This window comes from Mauremys mutica, chromosome 6 (genome assembly GCF_020497125.1).
Source record: "Mauremys mutica isolate MM-2020 ecotype Southern chromosome 6, ASM2049712v1, whole genome shotgun sequence".
NCBI classification, from domain to species: Eukaryota; Metazoa; Chordata; order Testudines; family Geoemydidae; genus Mauremys; species Mauremys mutica.
This window is the reverse complement of record NC_059077.1, coordinates 1,438,014-1,457,080: the sequence shown is the minus strand read 5'-3', so window position 1 is coordinate 1,457,080 and position 19,067 is coordinate 1,438,014. Positions and strand designations below refer to the sequence as shown.

Sequence of the window (19,067 nt, the reverse complement as noted above, 5' to 3'; positions counted from 1 at the left end):
GAGCCATGTGGTTGGCATCCTCTGTGGCCTTCACGCCAGCACCCCCTCCCCTGCACTCTCAGACCTGGCCCAGGCAGGGCACGGTGGGGCTGGCTGGAAGCCCGGGGGCTGCACCTAATTCACAGCAAATAGAGAGGAAATAGATATAAAATGTGTGAATTAAATGTGCCCTGATTGTTAACAGAGAGGCACGTCCAGGGAGACTCCAATCCCAGCATGCACTCTGCTGCCACTCGGGGCCACATGGCGCAAGGCACCTGTAGTCTCCATGGGCAGCGTCCCTGTCTCACTGCAGACTGCATGTCCCCTGGGGCAGGGAGCTCCAGATCCCAGCTCCTGCAAAGGGCCGTGTCCTGCTGGGCTGCTGAGCGATGGAGGTACCCACGGGAGTACGGGGCAGGGGTGGGGGTTGCCTGGAAGAACAGGAAATCAGGCTTGGATCAGAACCCCCCGGGGCTCAGTCAGGCGATGCTGATGCTAATCCTGAGTCCCTCTGTGGTGCCTTCCACCCACGGAGCTCAGAGGTTGGTGGGTTCGGCCCCTCACCCCGCTGTGGGTGGGGAGCAGGGGTGGTTTGACTGGAACCCCTTTGCAGAGCTCTGTGCGTCTGGAAGGGGCAGGAAAGTAACCCTCATGCTGGTGCTTATTCTCTAGCGATCCCTCCCCGGATCATCCCAGGGGCCCTGGAGGTTTCACCCACCACCATCAAACTGTGCTGGACGTGTGAGCCCCCTGAATCCTGCCAGGGCAGCTGGAAGATACAGGCCCAATGCCGGCTGGATGGACCCCTGTCAGGCCCCTGCCGGAGAAAAGGGCTCACCAGAGAGCAGCTGTTACAGGGACTGGTCGGAACAGTAACGTGCAGCTCCCTGCACCCCTTCACCTCCTACAGAGTCACCATCTCTGGGGGCTACCCAGCGACCAGAGCACCCAGCACTGTCCTCTATAGCCGGCGGGTCACCACGAGTGAAGCAGGTAGGGGAGCGGGGGAGTCACCCCGTGGCTGTGACTCCTGGGCTCGGTGCTGAGCATGGGGGCAGATGGGCCCCTGTCGCTCTGCAACTCCACCCGCCTGTCGGAGCAATTGAGCAGGCTTAGTGGGTGATCGGGGCCCTGCCTGGGGGCGGAAGGGGGGGGCTCAGGAGAAAGGGGTGTGGGGCTCCCCAGAGCAAACAGTCTCCCCCAACCCCGTCTCCCTCCCCATCTCTCCAGACAGGCCTGTGGGGTGAGCCTGGAGCCTGAGGCTCGGGGGATGGATCCCACGGGGAGTTCGGGCTCTGAAGGCCCAGGAGGGGGAGGTTGGTAGAGGACCCACTAGCTGTCCTAGCCCAGCTGGTCGGCTGCCCACCTTCCCAGCGATCCGTCCATCCAGTCCAGCCCCGGTACCAAGCCCCTCACTGTGGCGTCTGAGCCCCTCGTGCAGCCAGAGCAGGGACAGGAGCTCTGTGTCTCTGCTGCCAGGGGCTGCGCGTGAGGAGCAGTAGGACGCTGCCAGCTCCTCGTGCCCAGCCAGGCAGCACCGCCCAGGAGAGGTGGCAGGGCCTAGCCCTCCCCCTCCTGCTGCAGGGACCGCCCAGAGCGCTGATCCCTGGGCCGGGAGCCCCCTCCCAGCACTCTGCACACGGGGGCTCGTCCCCGGGCCCGGTCAGTGACCTGGGATTCCTTCGCTTTCAGCCCCAGACCAACCCGAGATCGAGCCGCTGGATCCCAGCACCAAAACCCTCAGGTGGAAGCAGCTGCCGCCCTGCAAAGGGGAGATCGTCGGGTACCAGGTACCGGGGCAAGCGACTCGCTGGGCAGCCTCTGGAGGGCGTCTCAGCCCAGGGCACGGTCTGAGTGGGCAGGGACAGCGAGGGGAAGGGAGCATCAGGGGGCGTCGTCCAGGTGTCATTAACCATCACTGCTGCCCCTCCCACAGCACCGAACCCTGCCCCAGAGCGAGGGGCACCGAGCCCCCACTCTCCAGCTCTCCCTGAGCTTTCACCCTTATGGCTAGTTGAGAGTTTAAAACTACCCAGTCCCTCCTGTCTCCAGCATTGCATACATCTTGCTCCATGCCCCTGTGCTGCAGGCTCTGACCCGGCTCCTGCCTGGTGCAGCATGCGGCTCCGTGCCCCTGTGCTGTGGGCTCTGACCTGGCTCCTGCCTGGTGCAGCATTCGGCTCCGTGCCCCTGTGCTGCAGGCTCTGACCCGGCTCATGCCTGGTGCAGCATGCAGCTCCGTGCCCCTGTGCTGCGGGCTCTGACCCAGCTCCTGCCTGGTGCAGCATGCGGCTCCATGCTCCTGTGCTGCGGGCCCTCACCCAGCTCCTGCCTGGTGCAGCCTGCGGCTCCATGCCCCTGTGCTGCAGGCTCTGACCCGGCTCCTGCCTAGTGCAGCATGCAGCTCCGTGCCCCTGTGCTCTGGGCTCTCACCTGTTAGTCTTTGCTGCGATCCAGGGAGTTGCTTTTCACCTGTAATCCCTGTCTGGGTTAGGCACAGTCGTTGCCAAGGGTCCGTCTCTCCCAGGTGACCCTGGGGTGGATAAGCTCAGCAGTGGCGCTGGAGTGGGTGCTCCCTGAGCGGGGTGGGGACAGGGCATTCTCCGTGCGGGGTCCTTGGCTCTGGAACTCACTGCCCCTGTGGTCCAGCCCAGCCCACATGGTGTAGATTCTGTGTGGGGCCCAGCCGCTCCAGCTGGGGGGTTGAGGGGTCTGGTGGAGCTGAGGGAGGCCGCTCAGATCTCCTGATGCTCATTGACCCGGGTCCAGGCCAGTGTTTGGAGCAGAGCCTGCCCTTGTCGTGGTGACTGAGGTCTCGTAGCAATGGGAACGCCCGGGGCCACGCGGGTACCCCTCGATGTCTGGCTGCCTCCCCTGCCACTGGCCACCCCCGGGGCTGCTGGGCTGGCTCTGCGTTCCCAGCTGGGAGCTCCCAGAGGGTGAATGGCTCGTAGCCCAGGGGCACTCGGGTGGGGTTCCCTGCCTGCCTCCCTGCTGCCCCAGGAGGCTGGTGGGGGCGAGGGAGCAGGCAGCCTGCAGGTGACCCTCGGCTCTGTGTTTTCATCACCGCTGACCGGCTGAGCTAGAGCCCTGGTGTAACAGCAGGCAGCCCTGGCAGGATGTTCTCTGGAAGAGCCCTCTGGCTCTGGAATCCCCTCCCACCTCCGGTCCACAACAGTCCTGGGTCCTTTCTTCCCCTGGGCTGGGTACAGCCAGGCCGGGCTGTGGGCGTTTCATTATGTGCCACTGGCTGGCCGGGCGAGCTCGGGACCTGTGTCGGGCACAGTATTCTGAGCTGAAAGACAAGCACCCGTTCTGCAGCGCTCTGTTCGCACTCGGCCCCGTCAGCACCTGGGGCTGCTGTGGTCGGCTCCTTGGGGGCCGGGCCTGGGGTGCTGGAGGGGCCCAGCTAAACACAGCGAAGGCGATAACAGTACTGAGCCACTGCCGGTGCGGGAGGGTTCTGGGCCAGCGGCTCCTGAGTAACATTGACCCCGGTCCAGGCCAGCACTTCCCCGGGGGACACTGACAAATGAGGGACAAATGGGAGCAGCCCTGGGCATTCACCCTACCTGAGCTGTGCCCGTCCTGCTGCCCAGGTGGCCGTGCCGGCTGCCGCAGAGGAAGGAGAAACTCCCCGGTGCTGCTGGGCCGGGCAGCTCTGCCGTGCTGGGGGTGGGGGGGTGAAGTCCGTGCTGGCACAGGGGTGCTCAGACAATGCCCTGCAGCCTGGGGCTTGTGCCCTGCGTATCAGGCGGGGCTGGGGGTCAGAACTGCTCCTCTCCAGAGCCATGTTCCTTTCTCTAGCTGAACATCATGGCCTGGAGAGAGTACGACAGCGATTTCCTCGAGGTCGAGGAGCTGCGGGTGAATCAGTCGGTCACCAAATACCTGCTGCAGCCCTGGAGACATGGGACCAACTACACGGTGACAATCCAGGGCCTCACGGCGGCCGGCCTTGGGCAGGCGTCACGCTGGGACTTTGAAACCAACATCTCTGGTAAGGGCCTCTGTGGATATAATGGATATAAACTGGACACTAGGAAGTTTAGACTTGAAATCAGACAAAAGTTTCTAACCATTAGAGGAGTGAAGTTCTGGAACAGCCTTCCAAGGGGAGTAGTGGGGGCAAAAGACATATCTGGCTTTAAGACTAAGCTTGATACGTTTATGGAGGGGATGGTATGATGGGATAGCCTAATTTTGGCAATTAATTTGGCAATTGATCTTTGATTATCAGCAGGTAAGTATGCCCAGTGGTCTGTGATGGGATGTTAGATGGGGTGGGATCTGAGTTACTACAGAGAATTCTTTTCTGGGTGCTGGCTGGTGAGTCTTGCCCACATGCTCAGGGTTTAACTGATCGCCATATTTGGGGTCGGGAAGGAATTTTCCTCCAGGGCAGATTGGCAGAGGCCCTGGAGGTTTTTCGCCTTCCTCTGCAGTGTGGGGCAGGGGTCACTTGCCGGAGGATTCTCTGCAGCTTGAGGTCTTCAAACCGCAATTTGAGGACTTCGATAACTCAGACATAGGTTAGGGGTTTGTTACAGGAGGGGGTGGGTGAGATTCTGTGGCCTGCGTTGTGCAGGAGGTCAGACTAGATGATCATAATGGTCCCTTCTGACCTTAAAGTCTATGAGTCTATGACTCTATGAGTTATTGACATAAACTGTGACCGTACAGATCATTGTTGCAACCAAGGTCATATAGTGGCACCAAATCTTGTACAAAGGTTGTCGTGTGAGGTGTCTATGACAAGGTTCTGGGTTGCTGGTTATGATTGTGCTGTCTGGGTGCATGTGTCATTTTTGTATTTAAAGTTATAAAAATTGGCTCTAGACTGTCTGTATTTCACACTTGTGCTGTGCTTCTGGGTGACACCCCAGACAATTTAGCATCAGCTCTGCCTGGCCTGCTTGATGGCCCATTAAGGACCATCAGCTAATACAACTGACCCATTGAGAGAAGCAGATACACCCTGTGACTCAGCAAGGCAGGGACAGGCCTAGGGACAGAACTCAGGTTTTTCCAGGCCACGTGCTGGGCAGCTTGTGGTTGAGACAAAGGAAGCAGAGGCCAGAGGCCACACGGCAAGAGACTATAAAAGGCAGCTGCAGCTCCTCCATCTTGTCTGCAGTCCTGCTTCTGACCTCTGGAGTGTCTAAGGGAATTGCTTGTATGATTTCTGGTTGGCCAGTGGGGTGAGACTGAAGTCCTCTCTGGCTGGCTGGTTTGGTGCCTTAGAGGTGGAAGAACCACCAGCCTGAGGCTGTGACTGCCCTGCTCTGAGCGATTTGTCCTGAACTGATACTCTCAGAAGTGTCCCGCCAGAGGCAGCAGCGTTACAGCCTCTCTGCTCTAGGATGAGTCCGACGGGGCCGAGGACCAGGTGTCACGGAGTGTGGGGGAGTCAGGGCCCTGCACCCCTGGGCTCCCTGCGATTCACCAGGACTCTCAGCCAGCCAGTAAAGCAGAAGGTTTATTTAGACGACAGGAACACAGTCCAACACAGGTCTTGCAGGCACAGATAACAGGATCCCCCCTGTTAGGTCCATCTTGGGGCCCAAGGAGCCCCATAGCCCCCATTGGGGATCAGAGCCCTGTCTCCGCTTCCCTTCCTTCCCCAGCCAGTTCCAGTCTGCCCAACCCCCTCCGGCCCCTCCAGTCTGCTCAACCCCCTCTCCTGAGCCTGGAGGTCACCTGACCCCTTTGTCTCCAACACCTGCAGTTGCACCTTTGCAGGGGAGGTGCCCAGGCCATCAGTTGCCAGGAGACAGAGTGTCAGGCATTCGGTTGCACTGGCCTTTTGCTTTGCTAGATACTTAAGATCTGCACCCAGCATTCCCAGCCCCCAGTACGAACAGTCCCACTTCGTCACACCAGGGCACGGACCAAAAGTGACTCCCAGAGCTCTCTGGCCTGGCTCCTGGCCCCTCTCCTTTCCCCCGGTGCTGTGTCCCAGGAGAGCACGGGCCCAGCGTGCCCAGCTGAGCAGGGTGCGGCGTGGCGCTCACCTCCATGCTGTGCTCTCCCTTCACCCCAGGCCAGGCACAGCACGGCAGGAGCAGGGGGGGTTATGCCCAGACAGACTGGCAGTGTTCCTGAGCCAGGCCTGGCAGCACCCCCAAAATGGGCTGGTGCAGACTGAGACCCGGCGTTGGCTCCAGGGCAGTTCTGTGCCTCTGGCTGTCGGAGGGGCCCTTCCTGTCTCCCCAGACAGCGTGCGATGCTGCCCGCTGATGTGTTGCCCTTTGGTTAATCCCTGCAGCGCCGGCCATCCCCGCCAGCGTCACCGCTCTGAGCGTCTACAGCATCTCCCCGTCGAGCGGGACGGCTCTGCTCCCCCTGCAGCCCGTCCCCGGGCTCCATGGACCCATCAGGTACGCGCAGCTCAGCAGGGAGTATTGCTTCTACTCGCAGGAAAACACCCCCAAATCAGCGAGGGGTCTTTGCAGCCAGAGGCCTCAGCCGCGCACAGCACGTCACCACGCCCGGGGGTGCACTTAGCCCACCCCGGCCTGGGCGCCAGCCCCCCCCAGCTGTGGTCACGCGGCTGGAAGGTGTCCGGAGGTGCTACCGGTCATTATTAGTATGTATATGTCATATAGCGCCCAAAGGGGTGCTGGGCACTTCCCAGAGGGAATGAGACGCTCAGGCCCCTTCCCCATGGAGCTTTCACCAAACTTCCGAGCAGCCCCCGCGGGTGGGGTGACTAGCAGTAGGGGGATGGGCTGGGGAGGTTTGTTCTCCACGGCTTTGTCCAGTCTGGTGATAACACCCAGCAATGGGCTCCCGCATTCCGGGAGGGTTCCCCAGCCTGGCCCAGCCTGCGGCAGGGATTTTCCCTGACAATCACCCTGCGTTTCCCCCGTCACCCTCCAGCCCCCAGCCGGCTAACCCCTCCCCTGCCCCATTCAGTTCCCCTGTTCCCCCTCAGCCCCCGTCTGGCTAACCCCTCCCCTGCCCCGTTCAGTTCCCCCTCAGCCCCCATCTGGCTAACTCCTCCCCTGCCCCGTTCAGTTCCCCCTCAGCCCCCGTCTGGCTAACCCCTCCCTTGCAGGGAGTATCAGATCATTGTATCTGCGATGCAGAACGGCAGCGAAGCAGACGCCTGCGGCTCACCAGGTCTGCAGCCGTTCAACTCCAGCCTGGAGCGCGATGTGTACCTGGCTGCCGTGCTCCCCGCGCACAACCTCACAGGCCCGACTGACTTCGTGCTGGGCGACGGGGCCCGTCACTCCGGGTACTACAATGCTCCCCTCCGCCCCCACAGGAACTACACGGCCTTCGTCCGCGTCGTCAGCCGCTGGAACCAGGTAGCTCTCGATTCCCCGGCACGCTGACCTCTCCCCTGGGCGTCGGCTCCTCCCAGGCCAGGAGCCCCTTCGCTCAGGGCTGCCCTTGCTGCAGCGGGCAGGCTGGGAGGTGGCAGCTGAGGGCTGGGGTATCAGAGACGGGGAGGACCTGGCTGCCCACCCCATGCCCGTCTCCAAGCAGTGCGGCGGGATGGCCCTGTGGGTGGGATACTGCTCCCGCCCTTCGCACTGTGGAGGCTGGGAACGGCCGGTTGGGCCACATCTGGCCTGTCCTTCGCCCACCCCCCAAGCTCCACTGGGCCCTTTTGTTAGGATTTGTCCAGCTAACTCCTGAGCTGGGGCTTTCATCACTTGCCCTTGGGAGCCTATCCACAGGCCGAGACAGTGCGGGGAGTGCGGTCTAATGGTTAGAGCAAGAGCCTGGTAGCCAGGACTCCTGAGTTCTATTTCAGGCCATGCTGATGGTTTGCTGTGTGGCCTGGGCAAAGCTGAAGTTATAGAATTTATTTTCTCTAATTTGAGCTAAACTTTAGGATTTTAGGGCACCAACCCCCGTAATATCCAGGTGCAAAGTCACTGAGCCCGGCTCTGCCTCGGTTTCCCCATCTGTAAAGTCAGGACAATATCCAACAGGGAGATGAAAGTTATTAAATAGTTTTGGATGTTTTTCTACATTTTCAAATATATTGATTTCAATTACAACACAGAATACAAAGTGTACAGTGCTCACTTTACATTGTTATTTTTTATTACAAATATTTGCACTGTAAAAATGATAAACAAAAGAAATAGTATTTTTCAGTTCACCTCATACAAGTACTGTAGTGCACTCTCTTTATCATGAAAATGCAACTTACAAATGTAGATTTTTTTTGTTACATAACTGGACTCAAAAGCAATGTAAAACTTTAGAGTCAGAAAATCCACTCAGTCCTATTTCTTGTTCAGCCAGTCACTAAGACAAATAAGTTTGTTTACATTTACGGGAAATAATGCGGTCTGCTTCTTATTTACCATGTCACCTGAATGTGAGAACAGGCATTCACATGGCACCTTTGTAGCTGGCATCGCAAGATATTTATGTGCCAAACATGCTAAACATTTGTATGCCCTGCATGCTTCGGCCACCATTCCAGGGGACATGCTTCCATGCTGATGATGCTTGTTTAAAAAAAAATGTGTTAATTAAATTTGTGGAACTGAACTCCTTGGGGGAGAATTGTATGTCTCTGGCTCTTTTACCTGCACTCTGCCATATATTTCATGTTATAGCAGTCTCGGATGATGACCCAGCACATGTTGTTCGTTTTAAGAACAATTTCACTCCAAATTTGACAAAACACAAAGAAGGTACCAATGTGAGACTTCTAAAGCTAGCTCCAGCACTCGACCCAAGGTTTAAGAATCTGAAGTGCCTTAAAAAATCTGAGAAGGACAAGGTGTGGAGCATGCTTTCAGAAGTCTTAAAAGAGCAACACTCCCATGCGGAAACTACAGAACCTGAACCACCAAAAAAAGAAAATCAACCTTCTGCTGGTGGCATCTGACTCAGATTATGGAAATGAGCATGTGTCGGTCCACACTGCTTTGGATTGTTATCGAGCAGAACCTGTCATCAGCATGGAGGCAGGTCCTCTGGAATGTTGGTTAAAGGTAATAATTGGAGATATACCAATCTCCTAGAACTGGATGGGACCTTGAAAGGTCATAGAGTCCAGCCCCCTGCCTTCACTAGCAGGGCCAATTCTTGCCCCAGATCCCTAAGTGGCCTCCTCAAGGATTGAACTCACAACCCTGGGTTTAGCAGGCCAATGCTCAAACCACTGAGCTATCTCTCCCCCTCAGCATGAAGGGACACATGACTCTTTAGTGCATCTGGCATGTAAATATCTTGCAACGCCGGCTACAACCATGCCATGAGAACGCCTGTTCTCACTTTCAGGTGACACTGTGGACAAGAAGTGGGCAGCATTATCTCCTGTAAATGTAAACAAACTTGTTTGTCTGAGCGATTGGCTGAAGAAGAAGTAGGCCTGTGTGGACTTGCAGGCTCTAGAGTTTTACATTGGTTTGGTTTTGAATGCAGGTTTTTTTGTACATAATTCTACATTTGTAAGTTTAACTTTCATGATAAAGAGATTGCACTACAGTACTTGTATGAGGTGAATTGAAAAATACTATTTTTTTTAATGTGCAAATATTTGTACTAAAAAATAAATAAATATAAAGTGAGCAGTGTACACTTTGTATTCTGTGTTGTAATTGAAATCAATGTATTTGAAAATGTAGAAAACATCCAAAACTATTTAAATAAATGGTATTCTGTTATTAACAGCACGATTAATGGCTTGACAGCCGTAGAAGTGATGTTTGTGAAGCATGCAGTGATCCGTGCCTGGAGCCCTTATCTCAGGGATCACAAGGCATTGATAGAAATGGCTACTTCAGACTCATCCCTCTCTGTCTCTTCCATAGATGGAGAAATCCAGCTGTGTGCGCTATGACTTCTCCGTTGGTAAGCAGCCCGTTGTGGCTTGGCTTTGACCCAGTGCCAGGGAGAAATCCCCTCCACCCCCTTCCTTTTATTGGGAACTCTCCTTTACCGCAGAGTAGAACTAGCTTGGACCCCGACAAATGGGCTCTGCCATGCTGGGGGCAGGCGGCTCACCCCCGAACCTGGCAGACGAGGTCAGCGCCCCAGGGGTGGGTAGAGCCAGCCCCACCATCACACTTAGCCTGGGCACCCAGCAGTGTGGAAATCACCTGGAACCCGAGGGCCACTCGGCTGGGCACAAGGGGGCAGATTGCAGCCCCCCCCCTTGCCTCGAACAGGGAGCTGCTGCCCGCAGGGACCAGCCGTCCCAGCATGCTGTGCTCAGGCTTGGTCTGACGGTCGTACCACAGAGACCACCCGTCCCAGCACTGGCTTCAGCCTGGCGGTGTGGTCCAAGGTGACGCATTGCACGCTGGGTCGCATGGTGCTGGGTCGCATGGTGCTGGGCAGTCCAGCGGACGGGGGCTGCACCGGCACCCAGATTGAGCTGGGTTTAGGCCCAGCTCTGCCATGGTCCATCTGTGTGACCTCGGGCAGATCACTTCACTTCTCTCCCTCTCCCCCTCACCGTCCTTGTCTATTCCAGTGCAAGTGCTTCAGGGCAGGGGCTGCCTCCCTGCATGTGTGCGTGCAGCACCCGGCGCGGCGGGGCCCGGAGCCTGGCTGGGGCCTCTGGGCACCACCGTGAAATGACACGGACCCAGTCTCAAAGGGCTGGGAGTGGCCGTACGGGTCACACCTGGGTCCCTGCCGTAGCCAGTGTCTGTCCTGGGCACCTGGCTACGCCCTGTGCCTGGCTGAAGCCCATGGCAGCGGTGCACTGTGCGTGCACTGCGCGTGCCGTGGGTCTGCCAGGGACCCGCGAGGTGCAGGCTGGCTCAGCGACTAGGCAGGAGTCTGCCACATGCCCACTGGTTCTGGGTCTGTTGCTTGCAGGAGAGGCCCAGACTCCCCAGCCCGGGGGCCTGGCGCTCGCCGTGGCGGTGCCGGTGCTGGTGCTGCTGGCCACAGGGGCCCTGCTGCTGTGGTTCCTGCTCGCCAGGTCAGTGTGACTGAGTGGGCCCCAGGGGTCCCGTCCTGCACCGGCTCCTGCTCAGCTCCTCAGGCTGTAGGGCAGGACAGTTCTTTTCCCCTGGCCCATGGCTGAGCCAGACACTGCTGGTGGCGCCCCGTGTCGCTGGCCTGGTAACAGGCCTTGATGTGCCTGAGGACAGAGCACCCGGCACTGCTGGCTGGGCAGTGGGACAGAGCCTCTGATATTGAATAAACTCCAGCTCCAGGCCAGCCACAGACAGAAGTGACCGAGTCCCCGGTGTCCCCGGCCAGTCAGTGACCTCCCCACGGCGTGGGAAACCCAGTGGGGGTGGCAGCAGCCCACTTCCTAGGGCCAGAGTTTCATTTGTAATGAAAGCGGTGCCAGGGCTCAAGCAACTTTTTTACTTTCATAACTGATGGGGCAAACCCAGAGGTGCCGGGGCTCAGCCCTGCCAGTCCCAGCGGTGCCAGGGCCCAGCCCTGGCAAGCCCTGGCACAAATGAAGCCCGGCCTAACGCACAGACAGCAACATCCCAAACCAGCCGCCCCGGAGGATGGGGTCTGCCCCTTGCTGGCCGTCTCAGTGCAGTGGCCAAGGCTGAACAGCCGTGCAGTCCGACTGCCCCGTTAGCCCTGAGGGTGGCCCCGGTGGGTCAGGGTCAGGGCACACTGGCAGGGGCTGTGGGGGACGCGTGTCTTGCGGAGCTGGGCATGAACAAGGCTGCCAGTTGGGCTGCAGGGCTGCGAGCTGGCTGCTTTCAGCACCACCAGAGCGACTGTAATTCACAAAGTACAGCCCCTCCCTGGGCACGGCTCCCCAGCGGCCTGGCCTGCCCAGTGCGCCCCTCCCTGGGCAGCAGAGCCGCAGCCACCCGATGGCCCAGGCAACTCCGGGGAGCTGGCCTAGCCCCCTACCCTGCATAGCGCGGGCCGGGTGTTGTGTATTTGGTTGTTGTGGTAATAGAATCTTATGTTGCTATAGCAACGGAGTTAGCTTATTAGGGGATAGCCCAGCCAGTTTTGGGTGGCTGTTGGTTAGTTCTGTGTGTAGCAAGAAATGGCTTCTCCAAGGTTTACAGCTCTCTGTGTCTCCGGTGTTTTCCTTCTAAACGGCTGCACCCAAGGATATAACAACGTGGCGACGAGGATGGGATCCCTGTGCTGCCCCAGCAACAGAAGGAGGTAGAAGTTAAGGTACAAAAACAACAAATCTTGTTTGCTGCTGGAAGGGGGTGAGAACTGGCTTGTTTGTTCTGACTGTGCAAACTGAAACTAAAACCATGGCTACACTTACGGAGCCACTGGAACCTTTTGATGAGAATACAGAGCAGTGGCAGGTGTATACTGAGCGTTCTGAGCTTTTTGGTATTGCAAATGACATTACAGAAGAGAAGAAGGTGCCAATATTCTCAAGTGTTGTAGGGGCTAAGACCTGCTCCTTGCTATGCAGCTTACTACACCCTGTTAAGCCAGAGACTAAATCTTACAGTGACATTGTGGAAATCCTGGGGTCCCATTTTTCTCCCAAACCACTGGTAATTGCTGAAAGATAAAGGTTTCACAGAAGAGACGAGAACAAAGACGAAACAGTTGTACAATTTGTAGCAACTCTGAGAAAGCTTGCAGAACACTGTGAATTTAAGGAGGTGTTAAATGATGCCCTGCGTGACAGGTCAGTGTGTGGCCTGTACAGTGAAGCTATACGGAAGCGCCTACTGACAGAGGCTCAGCTTACCTTACAGAAGGCTGTTGATATTGCTGTCTCCATGGAACTGGCTACAAAGGAGGCACAATCCATCAGTGCATCCCCTACGGTGCATAAGGTGTCACAAGAACCTACCCACAAAACTGTGGGGAGTCAGGAATGTTACTCCTGTGGTAAGCTGGGTCACCAGGCATCAGAATGCTGCTGTAAGGACCTGGTGTGTCGACACTGTGGCAAAAAGGGACACATTGAGTATGCCTGTAAACAAAAGAAAAAGAGGCCTGTGGTCTGGCCGACAAAAAGAGGAACCCTGCATACCCTAGAGCAGACCCAGGATGATCAAGGAGATACCGCCTCACAAGAAGAGCCACTCCACGTTTTGTCTTTAGCAGTGGGCTCACATGAATACTGGGTAACCCCGTTGTTGGATGGCAAACCTATACGCATGGAACTGGACACCGGTGCAGCCATTTCGCTGGTCTCCGAGACTGTGTATAAAGAAAAGCTACAGCATCTTCCACTTAAAGCAACAAAAACAGTGCTGAAGACGTATATGGGAGAAGCTGTGCCCATGTTGGGCACTACTGATGTTAAGGTGGAGCTCAATGGACAGGCTGCTAAAACCACTTCACAAACTCTTCAGGCAGAACAAAGCCTGGAAGTGGACTGAAGCCTGTGATGTTGCATTTAACAAAGCTAAGGATGCATTGCTAAATTCTGAAGTTCTAACACACTTTGATCCATCCTTACCCCTACAATTGGCCTGCGATGCCTCCCCTTATGGAGTGGGAGCAGTCGTGTCACACATTATGCCTTCGGGAGAAGAGAGATCTATTGCTTTTGCTTCACACACTTTAAGCAAAGCAGAAACTAACTATGCCCAAATCGAATGTGAGGCATTGGGAATCGTTTTTGGAATTTGGAAGTTTCATCAGTATCTGTTCGGAGGGAAGTTTACTCTTCTCACAGACCATCGACCCCTGACTTCAATTTTTGGACCCTACACAGGCATTCCCCCATTAGCCGCTAGTCGTATGCAACGGTGGGCATTGTTGCTTTCTGTGCACACACACGAAATCAAATATCAGAAATCCACTCTGCACGGCAATGCGGATGGTCTCTCAAGGCTGTCTTTGCCAATCAATCATCGAGATATTGCCCAGAAGGAAATCTTTTACTTTGAACAGATAGAGAATACACCCATCACCGCTACTCAGGTAAAGAAGGCAACTCGAGTTGACCCAGTATTGTCCCAAGTTATGGACCTGGTGATGCATGGAAAATCTCGACAAACCTCTCTGGTCTCACCCGACCTTGTTACCTTCATGTCTAGGAGGACAGAGTTATCAATCCAATCTGGTTGTTTGTTGTGGGGGAGGCGTGTCATTATCCCGCCACCACTGAGATCACAGATGTTAGAACAGCTACATTCCGGTCACTGTGGAATAGTGCACATGAAGGAAATTGCACGAAGCTATTTTTGGTGGCCCGGATTGGACAGTGCTATTGAGGAGAAGGCAAAAGCTTGTATGTCATGTCAGGGTGTGAGGAATGCACCCCAGTGGGCACCCCTACATCCATGGGACTACCCCACCCTCGTTGCCACGTTGTTATATCCTTGGGGGCAACAGTTTAGGAGGAAAACACCGGAGACACAGAGAGCTGTAAACCTTGGAACAGCCATTTCTTGCTACACACAGAACTAACCAACAGCCACCCAAAACTGGCTGGGCTATCCCCTAATAATCTAACTCAGTTGCCAGAGCAACACACGATTCTATTACCACGACAACCAGATACACAACACTGGGGGTGAGGCGTGGGCACTGGGGGCCAGGCTCTGAGCAAGGCAGAGCCCTGCATGCTGGGGGCTGAGGTGTCTCTCCTGGACGGGCCAGGCTGATCAAAGCCATTGACAGCAGGGCTGTTACATGGGCTGCCTTTGGCCTGCAGGCCCCAGGAGAAGCCGCGGCCAGTTGGGGGGCATTCCTGGGGCGTCGAGGGACATGGTCTCCCCTCTCAGGCTCTCCGCCGCTCATCCCGGGTCTCACCTTGCCAATCCGCAGGAAGAAGCGGAATGACTCAAAGGACCACAACAGCAATGGGGCAATCCCCCTGAAGAGGAACCGAGGAGGTGTGGGCGGAGCGAGGCCAATCCTGGCCCTGTCTGGATGTGCTGGCGTCTCAGTGCACAGTCCGAGGGCTCCTAATGCCCCTCCCTGGGACTGGGGACTGGCCGGTGGGGAGGGTGATGCCCTTACACAGGCTGGGGGGCCCTGGCTGGCAGGGGATGGTCCTGCCCTCCCTGGGACCAGAGCCTGCACTGGCCAGTGGGGGGAGGGACACCCCCACAGGGACAGGGGTCCCTGGCCAGCAGGGGGTGCTGACATCCTCACAGGGATTGGGGGGCCCTGGCTGGTGGGGGGTGATACCCTCACAGAGACAGGGGGCCCTGGCCAGAAGGGAGTGATGACACTCTCCCAGGGATTGGGGGGCCCTGGCCAGCAGGGGGTGCTGACACCCTCACAAGGATTAGGGGGCTCTGGCTGGCAGAAGGTGACACCCTCACAGAGACAGGGGGCCCTGGCTGACAGGGGGTGACACCCTCACAGAGACAGGGGGCCCTGGCCAGAAGGGAGTGATGACACCCTCCCAGGGATTGGGGGGCCCTGGCTGGCGGGGGGTGCTGACACTCTCCCAGGGATTGGGGGGCCCTGGCCGGCAGGGTTGGTGACGCCAGCCCAGTTTGAATGGCAGAGCTCCAGCGCCGTGCAGCCAGGCCCCAGGGACAGGCTAACCCCTGGTTTCTGGATCCCAGCAGGCGCAAGCAGGCTGCGCACGCAGATCCCAGTGGCTGAACTGCTGGAGTCTCTGAAGCGGTTTAAGAGAGCGGAAATGGAGGAGGAGGGGGCAGAGGACGATGCAAATCCCGAACGGCCCCCAGTGGGGCGCAATGCGGAGTACCAGGTCGGTGCCAGAACTCACTGCACATTTCAGTCTCACTACGCTGCAGCGGAGCTGTACGGCACGTCTACATGGGGAAATGCTCCCCCTTGGGACACTCTGATTCCAGAGTGGCCACTGCGTTAGATCCGCAGCAGGGGCCTGTTTACAGGACAGGGAGCAGGCAGATACCGGACACAGTGCTGGTGTATAATACTTTACGGACTTTTTATTGCTTACAAAAAACCTTCCTTACTTTACATTTATACCCCAGAGTTCATAGTTAGAAGTTCCGATGGTTAGTTGAGGTTTATTTTAATTACAAGGTGCGGGGAGTTCGCAAATACTGCACCATATTTAAACCAGGCTTTGGATTAATAAATGACTTTAAATTGCCAATGTGTGAAACCTTCATTTATAATTTACTTTGAGACGTCATTAGTTTTTGTTTTTGTTGTTAACACGTAATGCACGTACTTATGTTAAGCATCCTTCATTTACACCGGGCCTTAATAGCCTATAACACATTACATGGATAGATACATGTCCCAGCAACATGGGGCGCTGTTCCAGCCTGGCCTCATGGGGCGCTGTTCCAGAGTAGCCGGAGCTATACAGCTATAGCGCTTAATCCTATTCTGGAATGACTCCGCCGTGTAGACAGGCCCCTATCAGCCATGCTGGCTGAGCTGTGCTGGCCGCCTGGGTCGCGCTCTGGCCCCAGTGCCCTGACCGGTGTGGTGCCCTCAGGCTGGCCCCTGTGCTGATAGGGCTGGCAACTGGGCGTCCCTAACCTAAGTCCCTTCTCTTCCCCTGCAGAAACTGGTCTCGGGTTTACTGCATCCAAGCCATGCTGGCAAGGAGCCCTGCAACCAGGCCAAGAACCGCTACAAGAGCGTCATCCCATGTGAGCAGAGCCTCTTCTCGCCTCTTTGCTGAGCACTGTGTAAACGCTTCATTTTACAAAGGAGACGCTGCAGCCAGGCCACCTGGGCTGGGATCCCAGTGGAGCACAGAAGCCAGGCAATGCTGGGCCTGGGTGCTGCTGCAGATGGGAGACTGCCAAGGAAACCTAGGTGCAGCGGGGAGTGGGGCAGGTGACTCAGTGGGGTGCTGTCCGTTAGGAGTGAGTGCTGAGTGCAATGCCCCAGCTGGGCACTAGGGGGCGCTCTGCAGCAGGGCACGGGGTGGGTGACTCAGTGGGGTGCTCTCCGTTAGGAGTGAGTGCTGCCTACAATGCCCTGGCTTGGCACTAGGGGGCACTGTGCAGGGGGGGAGCGGGGCGGGTGACTCTGTGTGGCTCGCTGCCACCTCCAAGTCCATGCTGACCCCCATGCGGTGCTGCGGGCCCTGTGTTGCTGGAGGTGCCGTCTATTGGCTGCTGCGTAACATGGAGCCCCTCACCTCTCGTGGTCGTTCTAGATCTCACGCACATTCCCCCGCCGGCGCCTTTCCTTGCACGTATGAATCTCTCTTCATTCTTGCCCGATATAGATTTGCAATGTAGCTAAGCAGCTGCCACCTCCCCTGCCAGAGGTGGCTGCCCTGTGTGGTGGGCAGGGCTGCTGTCCCCATTGTGCAGGTGGAGAACTGAGGCACAGAGAGGCTACCAGACTTGCTGTCACGGAGTCCCCGGGTGATGCTCTGGAACTGCTCCCCACAAAGCCAGGCAGGACTTTGGGGAGCCTCCTCTCCCTCGGAGCAGCCTGTCTGCAGGGCAAGAAGCTCCCACGGCTTCACCTCCTGGGTCTCTCCTTGGAGCATTCAGCATCCTCTGCCCCTCCGTGCGCTTCCCCCAGCGAGTCCGCCCCAGCGGGGTCCTGGGGAAGCCACAGGGTCCTGCACCCCCACTGCGCAGTCAGACGTGACTCTCAGCCAGCCAGTAACACAGAGGTTTATTCGATGACAGGAATGGGGTCTAAAACAGAGCTTGTAGGTACCGCAAACCGGACCCCTCGGCCGGGTCCATTCTGGGGGCAGTGAGCCAGACCCCCACGTCTGCCCTCACGCCTCGTCTTCCGCCAGCCTGAAACTGAAACCCCCTCCAGCCCCTCCTCTCTGCTCAGCTCCTTTCCCGGGCCAGGAGGTCACCTGACCTCTTTGTTCTCCCCCACCTTTAGCATCCCCTTGCAGGGGGGAAGGGCCTGGCCATTAGTTGCAGGAGACAGAGGGTCGGCCAGGAACTGAGGCCCCCCCACAGTATTCAGAGGGAACACTAAGAACAGCCCCACTTCGTCACAACGGCGCAGCTGGGCCCGGCGCTGCCAGGGGCCCTGGATCCGGGCTGTGGCCTGGCCATGTCTGTCTGTCTGGAGGGAGCAGGGCAGGAGCCTGCCCCACGACTGGGCTCGTCTGGTCAGTGATCGGCCCCCTTTGTCTTTCAGACGATCACTGCCGTGTGGTGCTGCAGTCCGCCAGCCCGGGAGCTGATTACATCAACGCCAGCTACGTCGATGTAGGTACCCAGGCAGCGAGGGGCGCGCTGCTGCTGCTCCGTGCGGGGAAAGGGGGCAGGGGAGGCTCTGGGGCACACGGGGCAGCCCCACCTTCCTGGCACCACAGGAACAAACACCCCCCTGCTCTGAGCGCAGCCGCCCTCCCTCAGCCCTACTCCAGTCACATGGGTGCTGGGCAGCGGCTGCACACGGGGCCTCCAGGGTGCACCGGGGCTGGGCAGCGTCTCTCACAGAGAGTGACCCGGTAGCAAGGGGGAGAATGGGGATTTTTTCCCCCCCAGGGGATTGGGGAGGGTATAGCTGCATATGTAAGACAAAGCCCCTGCTAGTGGGACGGCCAGTCACCCTGCTCACACACTCTGGAGACATTTCCCGCCTGAGTGTGCCAGATACAGCAGGAGCTGGAGAGTCTCACGCTCCGCCTGAGCACCTGCGTCCGAGGGGCCCCGGAGCAGTGATCTCCTTGTCACACGTGGGCCCAGAGAGCCGTGCGTAGCTCCCAGCGGGCAGAGGGCTTGGCTACTGTGGGGAGGGTGGGGGCCGTGGGAACTGGCCCTGCCCTGTAACCCAGGCACACGGCCCAGCCCAGAGCTGGCCCTGGGTATTTCATCTCATACTCCTGATTTGCTAAGTGTTGAGATCACGTGACTAACGCCATTGCTGTCTCTTCCCCCCCACCCCCAGAGCTACCGGAGCCCCTGCTTCTTCATCGCTGCTCAGGGTGAGTGCTCCCGGCTGGGGACAGTGGCGGAAGGTGGGGGTGGGGGGCCCAGGGCAGTCAGTCCCGGCTCTGGGGGGCGACCGGTCCAGCCGTTCTCAAGACGTGTGGAGCTGGCACATGGCTGCCAGCCAGCCTAGCCTGGGCTCCTACCTCTGAGAGTGGCCAATGCCTAGTGGCCAGTTCTGCAGTGGCCAGCCACAGGAGATGTCTCTTCCTAACCTGCTTCCACTGGGGCTGGCTCATGCCCAAGGCAGCAGGTGTTAGACCCTGCTATGGCGTTATCCTCTCGGCGGCAATGCTGGCGGTTCTCACCCTCCACGCCGCACTGAGCCCGGGCTGACTGCCGCTCTCAGTG

At 57.7% G+C, this 19,067-nt stretch overlaps 1 protein-coding gene across 1 annotated transcript in view; it reads left to right on the top strand.

The window, feature by feature from the left end:
* Positions 1-268: 268 nt before the first annotated feature.
* LOC123372836 (receptor-type tyrosine-protein phosphatase epsilon-like) overlaps positions 269-19,067 on the top strand; it is a 58,245-nt gene continuing 39,446 nt past the window's right edge. The window contains exons 1-13 of the mRNA XM_045021344.1: positions 269-377; positions 655-975; positions 1,675-1,772; positions 3,790-3,982; positions 6,251-6,362; positions 7,043-7,298; positions 9,774-9,813; positions 10,789-10,894; positions 14,659-14,726; positions 15,414-15,559; positions 16,355-16,442; positions 17,920-17,990; positions 18,676-18,712. Coding sequence (XP_044877279.1) covers positions 269-377; positions 655-975; positions 1,675-1,772; positions 3,790-3,982; positions 6,251-6,362; positions 7,043-7,298; positions 9,774-9,813; positions 10,789-10,894; positions 14,659-14,726; positions 15,414-15,559; positions 16,355-16,442; positions 17,920-17,990; positions 18,676-18,712 — 1,645 coding nt within the window. The remainder of the gene's footprint in view (positions 378-654; positions 976-1,674; positions 1,773-3,789; positions 3,983-6,250; positions 6,363-7,042; positions 7,299-9,773; positions 9,814-10,788; positions 10,895-14,658; positions 14,727-15,413; positions 15,560-16,354; positions 16,443-17,919; positions 17,991-18,675; positions 18,713-19,067) is intronic.